The sequence below is a fragment of the Polypterus senegalus genome, chromosome 2 (assembly GCF_016835505.1).
Source record: "Polypterus senegalus isolate Bchr_013 chromosome 2, ASM1683550v1, whole genome shotgun sequence".
NCBI classification, from domain to species: Eukaryota; Metazoa; Chordata; class Cladistia; order Polypteriformes; family Polypteridae; genus Polypterus; species Polypterus senegalus.
Window position 1 is genome coordinate 131,388,960 of NC_053155.1, and position 21,075 is coordinate 131,410,034.

A 21,075-nucleotide genomic window follows, 5' to 3' on the forward strand; every position below is an offset into this window, starting at 1 on the left:
AGACAATCTACAAGTCTCTGACTTAAAGTTTAAATCCGAACATTATATTCAATCTCTTTTCGCTGTTCCATTATTTCACAGAGTAATAATTTCCATTTGTTTGCACTAATGCGATCTTTACTATCATTTTTTTGATACTTTCAAATTTTAGTACTTTCATTATCTCTAACCTGTTCTGCATGTGTATTGCGTCAACATTTTTGAATTCTTTACAATGTTCTACTTTGTCATCTACTCTTTGTCTTTTATTTCTGGCCCTGGGTGTTGTTAAATCTCTTGGCACAAAGTCTCATCTCGCAGGATGTGAAAGTATCTCTCTGAAAAAGTCACGTCTCATCCCAGGCTAAAAAGTCTCATTTAATCCCAGGATTTTTTTATTATAGTAGAGAGATTTGCAAACCTTTCTGAAAACATTTTTACTTTATCATTATGGGACATTGATGTTGATTGATGGGCAAATGTATTAATTTAAAATTAAATCTACAATACAATAATGTGTGCAGAACATTAAGGGATCTGAAATCTCCTGAATCCACTGAAACCCCAGGGCAAATTCAAGGTGAAATGCCTGAATTTCTGTGTTTGCCAAACTATATGTTCAAAAGAGATCAATAAAAATTATATAGGTGGCTACTAGTGGCTTTATTGTAATTCGTTCCAATGAAAGTGTGCACACATGAATCACACAGGCTCAGTGAAGTAGGAATTTTTTACAGCCACTGTTCGAGTAGTACTCATCCAATCCTACAGTGGTGAAGCTCAGCCAAAAGTGACAAGTAAACCACATACAATAAATGACTAAAACTAGTTCAATAATCATAAATTCTACAGGCTATGAGATATAATGTTCTTATTTCAAGAGTGAACAACATCACCTGAGTTGTCTGTCAGTATGGATGGTATGTAATTGAACATTCACGTATTTGCTTTCTGTTGCTTGAAAATATTACCTGAGATTCTCAATTAAACATTCCGAGATGTTAGCAATGCTGTGAGAAGGCAAATTATGGTATATCACTCACTGGGGTAATGGAAAGATTGACTAGGATGGTGATGTGCCTTCCATGGCTTGTATATCCACATAAACCTCACCTCAGCTTACACATTTTGGCTACAGAAAGAACCAGAGCAAATCAAGTTGAGATCTCAATTCTTGGATTACATTCCTTTATAGCTGATGTTGTCCAAATGTGCTCTGCATTACTAAGGAGTCACTAATTGCAGTCAAAGATGTGTTGTGAAGTAAGAATCAGTTAAGTTAGAATGTACTACGGCTGTCAAAAAAATCAAAGTCACTAATAAAAGTGAAGTTGTGGATATCAAGAGATTTAGAAAATACTGAATACAACACAAATTATGTCAGTGCTAAAATCTTTCAGTAAAATACTCCTTCCTCACTTCATTTTATTGCCTTTTAGAAACTGAAAGGAATGTGGCTGTCAGTAACAGAGACATCAGAGTATCACAGTAGGCATGTGATGCTTCCCAATTTTCCTTCCCAAAATGCTCTTCCATAAAACGCTACTGGAGTGTAAATACTTTCTTTTTCTTTATTACATATATTTTTAGAATATGGGAATATTGCTTATTGCATTTTATAGTAATTCCACTATCTTTTATTGTATTTTATAGGTTAAAATAAATAAAACCTTTTTAACATTAATTTGGCCTATATAATGTATAATCCGGATGGATGTCGATCTAAGGATTTCTTTGAGGGGTAATGCATAATTAGGGAAATAAATTGCTGGATGACAGGAGTTTCAGGCCTACACCTGGGACCCAAACTTGTTAAAACTCCATCACCTGGTACTAGGCCCAGAGGTCTTGTTTGGCAAAATTGGGACTTCTGTTCAGTTGGTATTGTTCGCTCATATTTCCTCAGGATATTGAAACAAAAAAAACTTGGCTTTAGCCCACAATGACATAAAACTTGACTTGACAAAACAGTGTTTTGCCATGTATAAATGACAGATACAAAGTATCATCAGCAGTGTTTGACAGCTTAAAGAATGACGGCACAATACTGGTCACGGTTCACCAGTCATACACACAGCTGGGATGAAACTAACCAACTCAAGCTGGAATAAGGAGTAGAAAGCATAGAACTGTTCATGCCCTCATGGCCAAAATTACTCAAAATAAAAACCAAAGAAAATTACTTTTTACTTTGCTGATCTTTAATTATTATGAGTGTCAAGAAAAAAACCTGCATACCGACTGCATATTTTTGTGTTTAATTGGAGGTTATTTTATGTTAAATATATTTTGTAAATGTAATATGTGTTTTCAATAAAATGTGTACCACATAAAAGTAAATTGAACTAAAACTGAATATTGCAGTTTTTATCTGTAGCAAATATAAACTCAATATTATATTTTGTCATTATATCGCCCTCCTTTAGAAGATAGCTACAATAAATGTTATTTCCACAAAGACTTATGAACGCTCATCTCATCTGTGATTACTGAGATTTAATATCTGAAAAAGAGTATAATGATCAAAGCTGCTTGGTTAATTAATCACACATGAAATTTACGAACAACCATATCTCACAATATGTTTTAAGGGTATGACTTCAGTACATTGTTCAACAAGAAGATGAGACTGTAATGCTAAAATGTGCTGTACAGAGCATTTTACTAAATACAAAGAGAATGCAAAAAGCAAATGTAGAGAGATTTAACATCTTTGGCATTAACCCCGAATGTGACTAGGGTGCAGAATTCTATATCAATACAGTTAAACCTGAGTCAGACTTTGGGTGACTTGTAACAATCCACTTTGCAGTGTTAAGCCTGAATAACTCTTGGGACAGAATTCTGTTGCCATCTAATGGATTAAATAACATCATGCTGCAAAAAATCATGAATATATGTGTTCCACAACTTTAAGGTAACTCGATGGTATCTCATCACTATTCATGAGTGGGGTGGAACCTTCAACCAAAAACAAAAACAAGCCAGTTTTTGGAACAAACTAAAACTGAGCCATTTTTCAAACTGAGTGACAGTCATAATGATTTAAATTGGTTATCAGTTGTTGACATGGACAGTAAAACTGACACCTGTTCAGTAGATTCTGACCTGCCAAGTGTCAGTGATGTTTGTGTTTGGTGTTTGCTTCATACTCCTGCTGACAATCCAGCACCTACTCGTTGTCCATTCATGGGTAACCCTAGTCTAAAGATGCCTTTTGATCATAATTATCTGGACTATTTACGATTAGTCGATGACATTACGATGGAAAAACTTCTGCAGTAGCAGACACCCATTTTCACTCATTATAAAAAACCTGTAATGTCACTAATAATAGTGACTATGATGAAGCCAATCACCCAGCACCAAAACTGTGCAAACTGTGGGATGTGCATCAGGCAATAACTACAAATACAAAGAAGATCTGTGTTCCCAGTCCTAACATAAGTTCAGACACAGTCTCATGGGTTACAAGGGAAGGCTACCATGGAACTCTTACATTCTGTGTGAAAGAAGCTCTGGGTACATCTGGGCCTCATGACTTTATGACAGTAGATGGACCTAGTAGGATGGCAAGTGCAGTCAATAAAGGCTTGCTACATTATTTGTGCTGTCACTGGTGGACCTTTTGCTTATTATATAACAATTGAGAGTTTCTATATCCCATCTGAACTGCCTGAGATTTTACTTGAAAGGAAAACTGATGCAAACAGCATTGTATGAAACAAACACTGTGATATGCACGGTGACTCTGGTCACATGAATGTGTCAAGCTATGTTGTACAGTAGCTTTGCAGCAAAAAGGCAAAATGTTTGCGATCAACTGGAAAGACAAGAAAGATGTCTGCATCCAAAGCAATATTCATAATGCAGTAACTGTCAATGTTTGTGTTAGGGGAAAAGTGGAAATCACAATACCTTGCAGTGTGATAGGCTACAATAACACAATGGGAGGTGTTGATCATGTGGATAAGGCATTGACATTCAACCCTGTCACACACATGCAACAGAAAAAATATTACAAAAAAGCTTTTGACATCTGCTTGAACAGTGCCTATATGCATTAGTGACTGTTTAAAAAAATATTACATGAAGTACGTATACTAAATCTGCATCATTACAGAAGATGACACATTTTGTTATTTAAATGTTTCTGTTAAACATAATAACAATTTTTGTTGCTGAAAAAAAATTAAACTTGTTTGTCTCTTTTTTCCAAAGGTAAACATAACGCTAAGGAGGCTATGAAAAAAGTAACATCATAAATTATTGAAAAACAATACTTTTTTTTAGTCATGTCAGGTAACTCCTGCTCTCCTCCTAAATTATTTCAATTTTTAAGCCCACAGTTGTTTTAAATTTTACCTCTATCCTTCTTCTTTACTTTAATATTAATTTATGGCTAATTCATCTTCCTCTTTTAGCTGGTTAAAATATCCAGAGCTTTTTATTAATATTATCATGAAACCATTCATTTATATATTTAAGTATAACGCAGTATGTAACTTCACTTACCTTGAATATCATCATTGAAGGTGCAATACTTGTTGCGGTACTTATTAAGAATACGGAAGGCATTAGCATTGGCAAAATCTTCAAACTGGATAAGACAGTTCATTCCATATCTAGAATAAAAATGTAGACATAGGAAGACAATGTGATCAGCAAATATAGCCACAATAGTAATAAATGTATATTTAAAACTTGCTTATGTACCAAACGAACCATATTGGTGTACATGTTAATTATTTTATTGGCTGTAACTCAACACTATATTACCATATAATCTGGAAAATTTGTTAACTGTGTATAGGCGGCTCCTTGCCCGGTTGGGACGCCCTTCCAGCAACAGGGGAGAGGACGTTGCCACAACAATATCTCCACTGGGACACAAGAGGGCAAACACCCTGGATTGCATCAGGGCCACAGGCTTGGAGCTTGGAAGCTCAACGGGGGCATCTTATCAGTTCCAGAGCACTGAACTGCAGCACTTCTGCCACACTCTGAAGTAAGGCCAAGAGAGGATCCGGGTACCCATGCAGCACTTCCGCCACACCAGGAAATGCTGCCGGATGATCGTCTTAGGGCACATGGCGTGCTTCCTGGTACTGTATAAAAGGCTCACTCCGTTCAGGGAACCTGAGTCGGGTGGAGAAGGACAGAGCTTGTGGGAGAGGAGTGGAGGCGGCAGAAGAGAAAGAGAAACAGTGAGAAATAGAGAAAGAGGAAGAAAAGAGAAGAAGGGACTAAGCCGTATTGGGAAGAATTGTGTGTATTGCATGCTGTAAAGAAAAGAAAAAGATTAAAGAGTGTGCTGTGCTTGGACTTGTGTCACTGTGCCTGTCTGTGCTGGGTTAATATTCCACGATTGATAGATTAATGGATAGATGGAAAGATAGACAGATTAATTAATAGATTAATAGATAGATAGATAGATTAGACAGATTAATTAATATATTAATAGATAGATAGATAGATAGATAGATAGATAGATAGATAGATAGATAGATAGATAGATAGATATTGTCGCAGTAGAGGTTCTGATCGACCTGCTGAACCCTCAGGTACCACTTCAAACACCAAGTAAAAGTCCACAACTCTTTTATTTTCTTATAATACAGTGCACCGAGCACCTTCCCCTCTACACTATTCATACAGTAATTAAACAATCCTCCTCTCCCAGACACTTAGCTGCCCTTCCTCCCAGCTTAGCTCGCTGTCTGAGCTTTCCCAGAGTCCTTTATACTCCCTGACCCGGAGGTGTTCCAGCCCAACAGTCCACAAGTCCATATTCCTTCCGGGTCAGGGTAAATAGTCTGTATCTTCACCCCGGAAGCACGTCGTTTCTTCCTGTCGCAGGATTATGATGCACTTCCGGGTTATAGGGCATATATGAGTCCACGGACCTCCCGACAGCGACTCCCAGTGGCCCCCAAGATATCCAACAGGGCTGTGCATAAAAACTACATAGTCCATGAGGCCCTGCTGGAATTCGGGGCCCGTCCCTGCTGTCGGGAGAACTCCTCCTGGCGGCCTGGGGGTGAGGGCCGGAATATGAAGCCGGCCATCCACCACAATCGATAGATAGATAGATAGATAGATAGATAGATAGATAGATAGATAGATAGATAGATAGATAGATAGATAGATAGATAGATAGATAGATAGATAGATAGATAGATAGATAGATAGATAGATAGATAGATAGATAGATAGATAGATAGATAGATAGATAGATAGATAGATAATCTTTATTGGTCTCCAAGTTGTTAATAAAACCTGCCTTTAATATCCTCTGTAAACAACAACATTATGCATTACATATTCCAGTTCTAAAAGAAGTCTAGCGATCCTACATTTGTGTAAGGTTTTTTTATGTAGACAAAGTACCTATTAGTGGCAACTAACACTTCAATCCTTAACTTCCTAACCTGCTTATTTAGTTAAGAGTTATAAGGTGCTGTATCCTATCTTAGCAGCATTGGACACAACCCTGGACCCAGCACTAGTTCATCACACAGTTCTTTCACTGACATGTCCAAAGTGACCAATTCAGAGCCATACTGGAATTACTCATGAACCCAGCAAGTATATTTTTTGGATATGAGCGCTAACCAAGTTATCTGAAAAAAATTATGATTACAGGGAAATATGGGCAGGAGTGGGTTGAAACTCTGCAGTATTTTTTTCTGCCATTATCTACTGTATGTTAAATGAGGGCTGACTATACAATTATATTTATATTTATATTGTCAGTTCATTGAGTATTACACAACAAAAACAAATATTTCATGAAAATTTATAAGCCGTTGTGTTTTTTTTTATTTACTTCATCATTGCTTCTTTATATTTTATGTAAGCAATCTTTTGTACTGTAGATAAAAAGTATGATTGGTAGTATTATTTTGTATTGCCTAAAATGCAAGAGATGTTGTATTAGCATAGCTATTATTAAGGATCTATTAACCTTTGTGTTTAAACAGTTAAGGGACATATCATGATCATTTACATCACTCCAAAGCAATACATTTATGGACATAAAAATGTATGTAATTTAAACAAAAGGGTTATAAAGTGGCTAAGCCACATCATATGTGTACATCAAGATGAAGAGCTCAATGCTTGTTAAAGTTCATGACAACATTTAAAATGTATACAGTACTGTATTGTTAGAATTTGATTTGTTAATGATTTCTGTTCTAGCTTTGTTATGTTTTTCTTTACAAAAAAGATAAGGTAAGTTTAGGCTGTGCCTGAATAACATCTAAAAGGATATACAGAATGTTTCTCCCAGAAGACTTCTACAACTATTGAAAACTGCTGCACATCTGGAATTTATACATCCAGATGTATAATTAAAGTCAGATTTATAGAGCTGAAGTGCATCTTTGGCAAATGCAGTGCATTTATACTTCTTATTGTCAGTGATTATGAACCCTGCTGAGAAATGGTTTAATTGTTAATCAAATTGCATTACTATGAGTGATTCACATATACATGTGGTTGTGTATTAAATAAGACCTTTGAGAATCATCAGTTGAAAAATGGAGCACTTTAATAGAGAATACTTAAAAACTGCTGTATTGGGCTGCCAGAGTTGGCAGTAATGGTACACACCCTTAATAGTGAGACATTATGGTGCTCTGGGAGAGCCTGTAATCCTCCTCCACAATGCTAGACAGCAGGCAGTTTTGGCTCAAGGCAACAGCACATGCCCATGACAAGCTGGGAAGAAGCCACAGTAATTCCACTATGATAAATGGCAGCACATGGTCCCAGAGACAATGGACAACTGCCAGCAATCTGCTGCCCAACTGCTAGGGGGAAGCACATGGTCCCCGAGTATGGAATCCATCTCATATGTAATGTGAGTTTTTCTGGAATTGCTTTTACAAATATGTGCTTACATTTCAGACAGCAGCTAGGTGCTACACATAAGATGTGTGTGAAAATTTCACACATTTATTGAGACTGCATGGTCAAATATCCCCAAATCTACACTGACTGAGTCCTTGACCAGTCACTGGAATGATAGACTATTCCTGTATAGTCCCTTTATTCCTGGCCAAGGCAACTCATGTAACCATGTAACTGTTACTCCGTAGAAAGTAATGCCATTTATTTGCAGTTTGTTCATGTTTATTGATCCCATTAAGAGTAACAGGGGTAAGCTTGAAGAAGTAATGCTACTTTTGATTACAAAGTCAATTTGCAAAAGAATAACTTTTGTACTTTTAATAGTGTCACCATACACTCCTTTCTGGTGCAATTTTAGTGGGGAATGACAAAAAAAGCAATAATATTCTGTTTGCAAGTTTTATGAAAACATCGAGAGTATGCAGCTTTGTAAAGATCTCTAATTATGTTTGTGAATTTGGCTAGTGGTTTCATAAGAAGCATTGTGGGACTGCTGAAGAGTAAGGAGGGCTTGTGAGTGGTAGGGAATGCATAGGTGGGGTTGGGGTTCCAAGAAGGACCACGTTCATATGATAATAAAGACAATATGTAACTGTTGAAGTCACTGAAGTAATCTTTATTTTTAATGTATTTATTTTAAACTTTAAGTGAATGAAAAAAGTACTGCCTCCAGTACAACAGTCCTACCATGCCAATATTAAAAGGCTATTTATATTTAAAAAAAACAAGTTAAAATAACCTGTTAAAATAACCAATTACCAATAATTTTATAAACCATTCTAAAAAAGGACAACCATTTTACAGATGTGCTGGATGAGCTACCTAAGCATTGTAGGCAGTTAACTATCAGAATGGAATCATTTATCTATGTATCTTTTACTTTTTGCATTAAGACAGTGTATCATCACAAATACACTGTACCCAAGCTCATTTTGCCATAAAATAAAAGGAAAACACTAAACTGTTGCATTGGTGATATGTTTAAATTAAGTGCCTTCAGCCAAAAACAGCTCAGATTTTGCAACTGAAAGCATGTATCACAATCAAAATCTCTGTAAAGACTTGCTGTTAAAAGTATTCCTAGGATGAGATAAGTTCTAATTGCTGTCATAACAGGATAGATAATACTAGAATGTTGGTAGTTCAGCATTAGTTTCCACAGCTTAAAATCTACTGACAAAAAGTTCAGTTTTAAGTGGAAATGAATTACCTCTTTAAGCTGCCAAGAATACGTTGGATTGAGGTAGCACAAACATGAATCACACCGTCTACCTTTCAGCCCCAGGGCTCAGTATGACTTAATGGTATAAGGAAACGGAAGACCAACACTGGCAACACTAATCTGGTGTTCCTATAGCAGAAACAGGCAATCTAAACCCTGGGAAGAGATGCAGGAGTGCCACAAATCCAGATAAGGCCAAAGCTACAATAAGTATGGAATCAGGAAAATAGTTTGGAGTTAAGGCTCACGGGACTGGTAGGAGGAACAGACTAGGTCTGTTTAACACAGAAAGAGTGAGAGATGAAAAGGGAGTTGTCTTTTGTGGTAGTTAAAACACAGGAAGTCAACCTAGTGTCTAAAGATGCAGTGGGCCTGAAAGTTAACGTGTTTTATAGTGTTTATGTCATTTTACTAAATATCACATAACCTTTCATATTTTTGGACTCTTAGAAATTACACTGAATGTAAAGAGTCACTGGTCTGGGAGCTCTCATTTTCATAGCGCAATGTTGTTTACATTGTAACTTTGACAGAATACTTTGATGTTTACAATTTGCTTTAGATTAGCAAGAAAGTTCAAAATGTCAAACCCAAAACCTAACTATTACATTATGTTCTCTTTTAGATTTTTCCTAACTATAGAGGTTACCAGAGTGGCTCACCATCCTGTCGACTATATCCATTACTTTCAAACCCTGCTGGTTTTTCCTGTTCCCGCACTTTTCAACCCACATATTCTGCCCTTGTCACATGCCAAAACCAGCACTCCCCAGTTAAGACAGAGCATATTCAGACACTTTAGTTTGAAGTGTCTAGGAGATGGGATTCTAAACAGGGGCTGAAAGGGATCACAGAGCCTTCTCTGTCTATTTGTCCATTTTAACCAACTGTGGCTGGCAGCCAGATGGGCATCTGGACAGAGCAAAATTGTCAAAATAACATGTAAACAGTTCAGTGCTTTCTCTGCTAAAGTCAAAAAAATGTTGTAACTGTCACAGTAATACTGCTGCAAACCACAGCTGATACTCCATATAATATGTGAATTGTATTATTAGCAAACACTTACTAACGTCGGTGTAGTTAACTTGAAATAAGATAAATAAAAGATTTTTGGCAAAATTAAAATGTGAATTGTAAATTGATATGGTAGGTGGCACATGGGATGGACGGGCATCATCTCGGCAAGGAGTTGGGAAGGTACCTTTCCTGGATGGGAAGCCATGAGTGAACAGAAAGGCATCCCGGCCGAAAGAGGGAACAATGTTGTATCCGGAAAAAGCTCCCCAAATGGATGGACGGGCATCCCAACAAATAGGGAAGATGGCTTCTTACCCAGGGAAGAAAGCCCCTAATAAATGGACAGGCGTCCCAACCAGAAATATGTGTAGCACCATTCCAAGGCGGGACTGTTTGTGGAGGATGTTTATTGTTTATTAAATTGTAGTCCGGCAGCACAGCCCTGCTGGGGTCCGTGGGTGCCAAAAGAGGACATTGCAGAGAGGTGTGCCCCCTTTTATGTGAGATTTCCATGTGACCTGGAAGAACTTCTGACGTGCAACAGCCCTGGTACCATAAGTACTCCCAGGTCCTCAATAAAAGGGACTGCACTGCCTTGTCCAGGCGAGTCAGAGCTGGGAGGAAAGAAGGCAACACTTGAATGGAGGAGAGCAGTGTGGGGGTGAGGGAAAGAGGAAGGAGAGACGACTTGTGTATACTGAGGTACTGAGTATTAAACACCCTTTATTTAAACCTAGGACTGTCTTGTGTGTTTATGCTTGGTGTTTGAGGCTCTCTGGCACTCCACAATATATTTATTTATAAATGTCATTCCGCTCTAATTTATGTTTGCTACATGACAATAAATTGAACTGTTCGCTTCACGGATAACATAATTAAACTGAATATTTACAAGTTTTATGAATGTAAAAATCTATAATGTACAGTGGAACAGCAGAATGAAATGGACACTATTCTAAAAAATACTCCAAAAAAACAAAAACAACAACAGTAATAAAACACTACTGACACACCTGTACCTTTGTTAGTTTACACATTAGCACTACTCACCTATACAGTAGTTGTTGTTAGAAAGCTACTTACTCTGCTTTCTTCAGTATATGCTGTCATTTTATCCATTTTTCAATAGATAACTATTATGAAGGGGTGTCTATCTGGTAACAGTCTACCGTGAATAAAGACACCATTAAGTTGGCATATGTAAGGCAAAAGTCCTGGAGAGAATTAATTTAGTTGTTTAATAATTACTAAGAAAAAAGCATAAACTTTGAAATGTAAAATATCATTACTAAATGGCACAGTATCATAATGATTAGTGTTGTTTTCTTTACATTAAAGTAGTAAATTTCATTTCCTCTAACATGCTAAGGAGGTACATAGTGAGAAGAGTATTTTTTGACAGAAGGTTATTTCTTCATAGGTAATGGGAATAATGTTAAACATTAATTTGCTTCTAAGAGAGCTATAAGCCTAATTTTCTTTAGTGATAATTAACAAACGTAACAAACCACAGAAAACCAATTTACATTAGGACATTAAAACAACTGCCCCAGGGTGCCCACAAGTAGAGTTCCCACCCATCCTAGCCCTGCACAAACAGAAATATCCTCAAGGGAGAAATCATAATTATATCAAAGTAAGGGAAAGAAAGCAACTATGTGAATACTGGATCACAGCTCCCCTCTGTGCAGTTGCAGAGAAGTCTTGTAAAGGACTGCCAATTTAAAATACAAAAGCTGGACGCACTGCTGATCCTTTCCGCTGATAATTCTAATAGTGTAAGATTAAAAAAGGAGGCTTGCCAGAAACTAAAAGATATGAAAATGGAAAAAGGAGAGAAAGAATAAATTAGCAGCAATTTTGTCAGACAGAATGCTTATAGACAGCGGAAATCTATCCACATTGTTCACTCACTATATCAATCACAACTTTCTGTCCATTTACTGATCCTTCTTGTTTGTTTGTTTATTTGTTTGAGTTATTCCAATTTAAACAAACCCTAAACATAGCATGAGCTAATTCCTGGGTACACTCGTGTACACACTCACAATCAGTGTAATTGGACTCTCCGGTGCCATGATTAGTGAGTATAACTATATTAGCTTGAAACTTCTGTATTCTTTATCTGTAGAATCTCAGACTCAACCATTGGGATATGAAATGAAAAAGGACTACCTGGACAGAGAGATAGTCACAACCTATTACCTTGGAGACTTGAGGCTTCAGTTTTAATTACAGTATTACTACGACAATGATAACATACTGCCCTATCTACTGTACCTGATTATATATGATTATATATATTGTGAGCTGGAAGGCTGTTCGCTCCTGGGAAAACCACAACCACTGAAACACTGACTACCCTCACACTGCTCCTTACCCTTGCACTATAACGCGTAATACAAGCCTCGTGCGGTACTCCGACGACTTAAAAGTCTTGCGCAGCGCCTGGCAGTTTTGGTATTGATTTGTTTTGCTTTCTCTCTCCCTCTCAGACTACTTCTGCTGCTGACGCGTATTCATTTGAAGAAGAAGAAACTTACGCTACCCTTTAATTGATAAACGAAACTGTCATCTCTGTCAAGTTTGAAGAGACAAATGTTTGTTTGCAGTGTTTGAATAAAAATCCTTCTTCTTTCCATAATCTCAAGTGTCTCTGTGCAAATCTGTGACCCAAGTGTGACAGTATATATATATATATATATATATATATATATATATATATATATATATATATATATATATATATATACTAATAAAAGGCAAAGCCCTCCTCACTCACTCACTCACTCACTCACTCACTGACTCATCACTAATTCTCCAACTTCCCGTGTGGGTGGAAGGCTGAAATTTGGCAGGTTCATTCCTTACAGCTTCCTTACAAAAGTTGGGCAGGTTTTATATCGAAATTCTATGCGTAATGGTCATAACTGGAAGCAGTTTTCTCCATTTACTGTAATGGAGATGAGCTTCAACGCCGTGGGGCGGAGTTTAGGTGTGACATCATCACGCCTCCCACGTAATCACGCAGTACATAGAAAACCAGGAAGACCTCCAAAAAGCGCTGAAGAAAACATGCATTATATAATTTAGAAGGCAGCGAAACAATAAGAAGCGAGCGAGTGACATATACAACCATATTCATGAGTTCTGCTACTGGAAACAAAGCACGATGTAAACCTGCACTTTAAATTAAGTTCATAGACAGGCTGCGCTGGCGTTTGTAATTTAGTGCCTGCCCATATAAGGCCGTCCGTCAGCGGCAATCCAATAGCAAACTGCCACGGGTAAATATTCACGGGTGAAGGACTGTGCTTATGGAGAGGAAGATGAGATGGTCAGGGTGGTGTTTGACACAAACTCAGCGAAACTGCGAGAGAAAGTTTTAAGTGCCAGGACTAAGGTAACATTAAATAAAGCTATGGACATAGCACGAGATGGCACCAGCACAGCTGGGAACCTTCGATGCAAGTACACCGAGTGGCTCACGTGAACTGACGCAGTGCACAGATAGAAAGCAACAGTTCCAAAGAGCTGAACAAAACGAATTACACAATTGAAAAGGCAGCAAAAATATGAAGCGCCTGATAAGCATATTCATAAATGCAGCTACTGTGGAAACAAAGCACACGGTGGAAAAGTCAATGTCCCGCTAAAGGAAGACAGTGTAAAAAACCCGTGCATGCAGTGTGTCAGGTCTCAGATAAAGAAGAAGACGAGCTGTTTATTGATGCAGTAAGAAACGAATCGATGAATGAAACCTGTCATCTTTACAACGATTGACAAACACGGAATGTAACTTGAACACAACACATCCTACAAATACGAACCTGATTGAAAGAAATAATGATAATCAAATCCTTGATGACAGCAACACTCAGTAACACTCACAAAACAAATACTGTATATTGACAGTCATGTTACGTTATTTTTAAAATGTTCCCTTTTCTTTTCTACCTTTTTAACACACTACTTCTCGCTGATACACGCGGGTAAATATATATGTATATATATATATCCCGCTCTACATACTCGAATAATGGATACTTTATTCGCCATCAATGATTGTTTTGGTAAAGCCATACTCAGTGTATTCATTAGATGAACGGTAAAAAGTAAGAGCGAGGGAGGATGACTCATTGAGGCATGCAGGCTGTAGGCGTCAACTCTATCTGAATTGCGCGATCACATTTGAAAAATATATCTTTTCAAGTTCTATTTAGTCCATATGTGTCAAACTCAAGGGCGCGGGCCACATCCGCCCGTGTAATTATATCCGCCCGAGATCATTTTATATACTGTATTATTGTTATTAAAGCCGGGTATATGAAGCGCTGGTAACACAATAAACTACAGAACCCCTAATGCAGCGCTTCAGCTGCCTTGCCGAACACTTACCGCTTACTAGAGTTATTGCGCACTGAGTTTGCACGGCGCTTTGGTGACTTCAAGAACAAAAAGTCCGTCTACATGCGGCTCGAACCTTGTGCATGTTTGGTAGCACATATCTGTGTGAGAAGCTCTTCTCAGTGATAAAGACTAACAAAACAGCACACAGGAGTCAGCCTCACTGATGAGCACCTGCAATCCATCCTGAGAATCTCCACAACACAGAACCTCACACCAAACAGAAACGAACTTGTGGCCAAAAAAAGATGCCAGGCGTCCAGCTCTAAAATGACATATGAGCAAAGACAACTGAATGATTTGATTTGTTATTGCACGTAAGAGCGGAGTCAACCGTTTAACAAACAGCGTATTGCACTGATCTGAAATAGCTGTGTGTGTATATATGTAGATATGTATGTATATGTATTTGTGTGTATATATGTGTGTGTATGTATGTATATGTGTGTATATATGTAGATATATATGTATGTATATATGTGTATATGTTTATGTGTATGTGTGTAAATATATATATATATATATATATATATATATATATATATATATATATATATATATATATGACAACAACACTCATCACTCACAACAGTGACAAAACAATTACATTGACAATCAGGTTACATTATTTTCAAAATGTTTCCTTTTCTTTTCATTGCTTCTTTAACACACTACTTCTCCCCTGCGAAGCGCGGGTATTTTGCTAGTATATATATATATATATATATATATATATTGTCACACATGTGCGATTAGGAGGCAGTCAAAGAGCCTAAAGGTGAGTGAAACATCGCGAGATAGAGGGTTGTCACGTGGTACTTACCTGAATCTCTTTTGCTCAACAGAAAACTTAAAGAAAAATAATTCCTCCACTTCCGGATTCCAAAATGGCCGCGACGACGCCACTTCCGGCCCACCATGATGATGTCACTTCCGGCTCCATCAATCCACCTCACTTCCGTCCCATCGTGATGACGTTGTTTCCAGTTCCTGTTTTCAACGTCACTTCTTGCAAACCATTTCCTGTCCCATAATCCTTTCCTGTATAAAGTCGCCATTTTAACTCAAGAAAACTGTTCATTGTTTTGTTTTGAGACTTTGAATCATTCTTTTCTTTAATTGTCTGGACGACAATATATGGGGACGGTCCCCAAAACTTTGTTTTCTATTGTGTAGCATTCTTTTGAAGAAGAATAATCATCACTATATATATATATATATTTATTGTAATGAATGGCCGGCCATTTATCCCGGCCAATACCCCCAAGCCGCCAGGTGGAGCCCTCCTTGCAGCGTGGAGGTCCCCAGAAGACCAGCAGGGCATCATGGACATTGGAGTTTTTATGCAAAGCCCTGCTGGATGCCGTGGGGGCCACAGGAGGGAGCTGCAGGGAGGACCGAGGGCTTCTTTGTGCCCTGTGACCCGGAGGTTCGTCACAGGAAGAGCGACGGACTTCCGGGTTGAAGAAAAGAGCTTTTACCTGACCCGGAAGTGATTGAGGATCACATGGACTGGGGATTGAGAACACTTCCGGGTCAGGGAGTATAAAAGAACTTTGGAAACTCACAGACAATAAGCTGAGCTGGGTGGAAGGGTGGCAATGCGTCTGGGAGCTGGAGGATTGTATTATTGTGGTGGAGAGTGTGCTTTGTGCACTGTGGCAAGAAAATAAAGTCAACATTTGGACTTTTACCTGGTGTCTGGAGTCGTGGACAGGGGTTCAAGGGAGCGAGGACGCCCCCTATCGTTCACAGTGGCGTAGTCGGCAGGATACTCTAGCGTCGTTTGCAGAGGACCTGAATAAAATATTTCTGTGGATAATGAACCCCGAGAAGACTACGGAGTCAGGAATCACCACAGCATCGCCAAAACCCGAAAAAACCGAGTCCAAAATGGGAAAAAAGAAGGGCAAGCAAAGCGACAATGCCAGCGGGAGTGCCGTAGGTGCAATGGCCGACGCTCGCGCAGAGTTAAGTAGAGGCCTTACAAGTCAGGAGAAACCTCCAGGAAGCAACGATCCCTCTAAGGTACGTGCCGGGAACGACATTAAAAATCCTTTTATTGTTTCTCACCTTGTCCCGTGCATGTACCTTGGAGAGGACCACCTGGAGGCTCCGAGGGGAAAAGGAGACTGCCCCGACGACGACAGCCTTCTCCTGTCGAAGCCAGAGCACCTAGAAATCGACTTTCGCATGATGGCAGCCGACGAGGGACACGGTAGCAAACCTGGTGCATTCTGGGAAGGAGGAGCTCCGCGTCCTGCTGTTTGCACCTTCGAGCCCGAAGGAATGGACTTGGTCTTTCCGAAGGGGAAGGGGGAGGCGAGCGAGGCATCGCTCAACCCACAAGAAGGTAAGGAGGGTCGGGAAGTAGCTGATCGGGATGTCAAAAAAATATTAAAGACAGACCGCAGTTCGCCGAAGAAGGCAACTCGACCCTCCGAGAACTCCAATTCCCAGAAGCCTCCGCGAGACCCGTCAGAGCACGTGCCTGAAGCAGGCGTGCTCATTGGCTCCCGGTCGGCAGGTAACACGAACAAGGAAGTGAGTGTTCTGCCGGTCGAAATAAATAATTATATAAACTTGCGGGAGCTCGAAAAACTAATCGAGCCCGTAGCGAGTGTCTTACAGGTCCTGTCGACCATTGAAAAGATCGTCGGGGATTTGGGAAGGTTGGGCCATATTTGGCGGAACTGTCCTTGGAGAGAGGGGGACAAGATGTCAATTTGGAATAATATTCCCCCTAGGTTCTCCATGGACCAAGATGTTCGTTTTAATCAAGGCTCAACCAAGACGTCCTCTTGGAGGAAGACTTCCCTCTCGGGGCAGGCCGCTCCGAATAATAATTCGTCGCTGGGCGGGGAATACTGTAATGGATGGCGGCCATTTATCCCAGCCAATACCCCCAAGCCGCCAGGTGGAGCCCTCCTTGCAGCGTGGAGGTCCCCAGAAGACCAGCAGGGCATCATGGACATTGGAGTTTTATGCAAAGCCCTGCTGGATGCCGTGGGGGCCACAGGAGGGAGCTGCAGGGAGGACCGAGGGCTTCTTCGTGCCCTGTGACCCGGAGGTTCGTCACAGTAAGTGCGACGGACTTCCGGGTTGAAGAAAAGAGCTTTTACCTGACCCGGAAGTGATTGAGGATCACATGGACTGGGGATTGAGAACACTTCCGGTCAGGGAGTATAAAAAGACTTTGGGAACTCACAGACAATGAGCTGAGCTGGGTGGAAGGGTGGCAACGCGTCTGAGAGCTGGAGGATTGTATTATTGTGATTTATTGGTGATTTATGAGTATTGTGGAGGAGAGTGTGCTTTGTACACTGTGGGAGAAAAATAAAGTCGATTTGAGGACTTTTACCTGGTGTCTGGAATCGTGGACAGGGGTTCAAGGGAGCGAGAGCGCCCCCTATCGTTCACAATATATATATATATATATACACATATATATATATATATATATATATAGTGATAAGGAGATTATCTTTAATAATAGTTTATGCGATAGTGACAAATGCTTTCTTAATTAGAACATTAGAACAATCTAGACAAGAACAGGCCATTCAGCCCAACAAAGCTCGCCAGTCCTATCCACTTGTTTCCTCCAAGAAAACATCAAGTCCCTAACGTCTTACTGTCTACCACACTACTTGGTAGCTTATTCCAAGTGTCTATCGTTCTTTGTGTAAAGAAAAACTTCCTAATGTTTGTGCGAAATTTACCCTTAACAAGTTTCCAACTGTGTCCCCGTGTTCTTGATGAGCTCATTTTAAAATACAAGTCTCGATCCACTGTACTAATTCCCTTCATAATGTTAAACACTTCAATCATGTCACCTCTTAATCTTCTTTTGCTTAAACTGTAAAGGCTCAGCTCTTTTAATCTTTCCTCATAATTCAACCCCTGTAGACCTGGAATCAGCCTAGTCGCTCTTCTCTGGACCTTTCTAGTGCTGCTATGTCCTTTTTGTAGCCTGGAGACCAAAACTGCACACAGTACTCAAGATGAGGCCTCACCAGTGCATTATAAAGGTTGAGCATAACCTCCTTGGACTTGTACTCCACAGATCGTGCTATATAACCTAACATTCTGTTAGTTTTCTTAATGGCTTCTGAACACTGTTGGGAAGTTGATAGCTTAGAGTCCACTATGACTCCTAAATCCTTCTCATAAGGTCTACTCTCAGTTTTCCGACCTCCCATTGAGTATTCAAACCTAATATTTTTACTTCCTATGTGTAATACTTTACATTTACTGACATTAAATTTCATCTGCCACAAATCTGCCCAAGCCTGTATGCTATCCAAGTCCTTCTGTAATGATATAACAGATTCCAAATTATCTGCTAATCCACCTATCTTGGTATCATCTGCAAACTTAAACCGCTTGCTACTTATATTCCTATCTAAATCATTTATATATATTAAAAATAGCAGCGGCCCTAGCACTGACCCCTGTGGAACACCACTCATAACATTGGCCAGTTCTGATGAGGTTCCTCGCACCACCACCCTCTGCTTCCTGTGTTTCAGCCAATTCTGCACCCATCTAAAAACATCACCCTGAACTCCCACTTCTTTTAACTTGATGCCCAACCTCTCATGTGGCACCTTATCAAATGCTTTCTGAAAGTCCAGATAAATAATATCATAAGCTCCACTTTGAACATATCCTTTTGTTGCCTCCTCATAGAATTCCAACATGTTAGTAAAACACAACCTCCCTCTTCTGAACCCATGCTGACTGTTCAGAATAACTCCTGTCCTTGCCATGTGTTGCTCAATCTTATCCTTAATAATTCCTTCCATTAATTTTCCTGTGATGCTTGCTAAGCTTACTGGCCTATAGTTGCTTGGATCTGCCCTGTCACCCTTTTTATATAATGGGATGATATTTGCCATTTTCCAGTCCTTTGGAATCTCTCCAGTGCACAGTGACTTCCTAATTGTTACCAACGTCAAAATTGTACGCAGTAAAATAAAATGCATTTGTGTCATTCAAACTAAATAAAAAGTAATGGATTAAAGTATTGTCTTCTGTCACATTATAATAACAACCCTGCTTTGGAGTAATAACCACCAGTATAAGGTCAACAATGGGATTGGGAAAACAATACTAGACTATTTTATTAATATTACATTATCTTTTCAAGACAAGAATCTCTAATAACTTAAAAGGAAATAAGGAAATCTTAATATATCCTAACAGGTTATTCAATTAATCAAAAACAGAACAAATTTGAAAATAAGGGAGACTCAGAGTTTGACCCAGTATGTCTAACATAATATACTGAAATGCAAAAATATTCAACCACATTTTCCAAAAATTTGAGATGTTTACTTTTAAAACTTCCATCATGATGGAAAACATACACCAGCCATTGCTAATTTTTTCACTTTTAATAAGTATTTAAGGTTTATTTACATTTAACCCCACTTTAAGATAAACACAGTTAATCTATGGCAAACTCCTGTGACAGAAGCTTCGGTTTTGTACTACAGACACTTCAAAATATTTATTTTTACAAGGGAGAAGAGAACTAATGACAAAATCCAGCACTCCCAGTATTTCTGATGTTATATACAGTGCATCCGTAAAGTATTCACAGCGCATCACTTTTTCCACATTTTGTTATGTTACAGCCTTATTCCAAAATGGATTAAATTCATTTTTTTCCTCATGTTCTACACACAACACCCCATAAAGACAATGTGAAAAAAGTTTACTTGAGGTTTTTGCAAATTTATTAAAAATAAAAAACTGAGAAATCACATGTACATAAGTATTCACAGCCTTTGCTCAATACTTTGTCGATGCACCTTTGGCAGCAATTACAGCCTCAAGTCTTTTAGAATATGATGCCACAAGCTTGGCACACCTATCCTTGGCCAGTTTCGCCCATTCCTCTTTGCAGCACCTCTAAAGCTCCATCAGGTTGGATGGGAAGCGTCGATGCACAGCCATTTTAAGATCTCTCCAGAGATGTTCAATCGGATTCAAGTCTGGGCTCTGGCTGGGCCACTCAAAGACATTCACAGAGTTGTCCTGAAGCCACTCCTTTGATATCTTGGCTGTGTGCTTAGGGTCGTTGTCCTGCTGAACGATGAACCGTCGCCCCAGTCTGAGGTCAAGAGTGCTCTGGAGCAGGTTTTCATCCAGGATGTCTCTGTACATTGCTGCAGTTATCTTTCCCTTTATCCTTTATCTCAGTTCCTGCCACTGAAAAACATCCCCACAGCATGATGCTGCCACCACCATGCTTCACTCTAGGAATGGTATTGACCTGGTAATGAGCGGTGCCTGGTTTCCTCCAAACGTGACGCCTGCCATTCACACCAAAGAGTTCAATCTTTGTCTCATCAGACCAGAGAATTTTGCTTCTCATGGTCTGAGAGTCCTTCAGGTGCCTTTTGGCAAACTCCAGGCGGGCTGCCATGTGCCTTTTACGAAGGAGTGGCTTCTGTCTGGCCACTCTACCATACATGCCTGATTGGTGGATTGTTGCAGAGATGGTTGTCCTTCTGGAAAGTTCT

The 21,075-nt window shown here is 39.2% G+C and overlaps 1 protein-coding gene across 3 annotated transcripts in view; it reads right to left on the bottom strand.

Moving 5' to 3' along the window:
* LOC120523357 (NADP-dependent malic enzyme, mitochondrial-like) overlaps window positions 1-21,075 on the bottom strand; it is a 170,572-nt gene that overhangs the window by 39,032 nt on the left and 110,465 nt on the right. For all 3 annotated transcript variants that reach the window (XM_039744616.1, XM_039744615.1, XM_039744614.1), the window contains exon 8: window positions 4,495-4,604. In XM_039744616.1, the coding sequence (XP_039600550.1) occupies window positions 4,495-4,604 (110 nt within the window). The remainder of the gene's footprint in view (window positions 1-4,494; window positions 4,605-21,075) is intronic.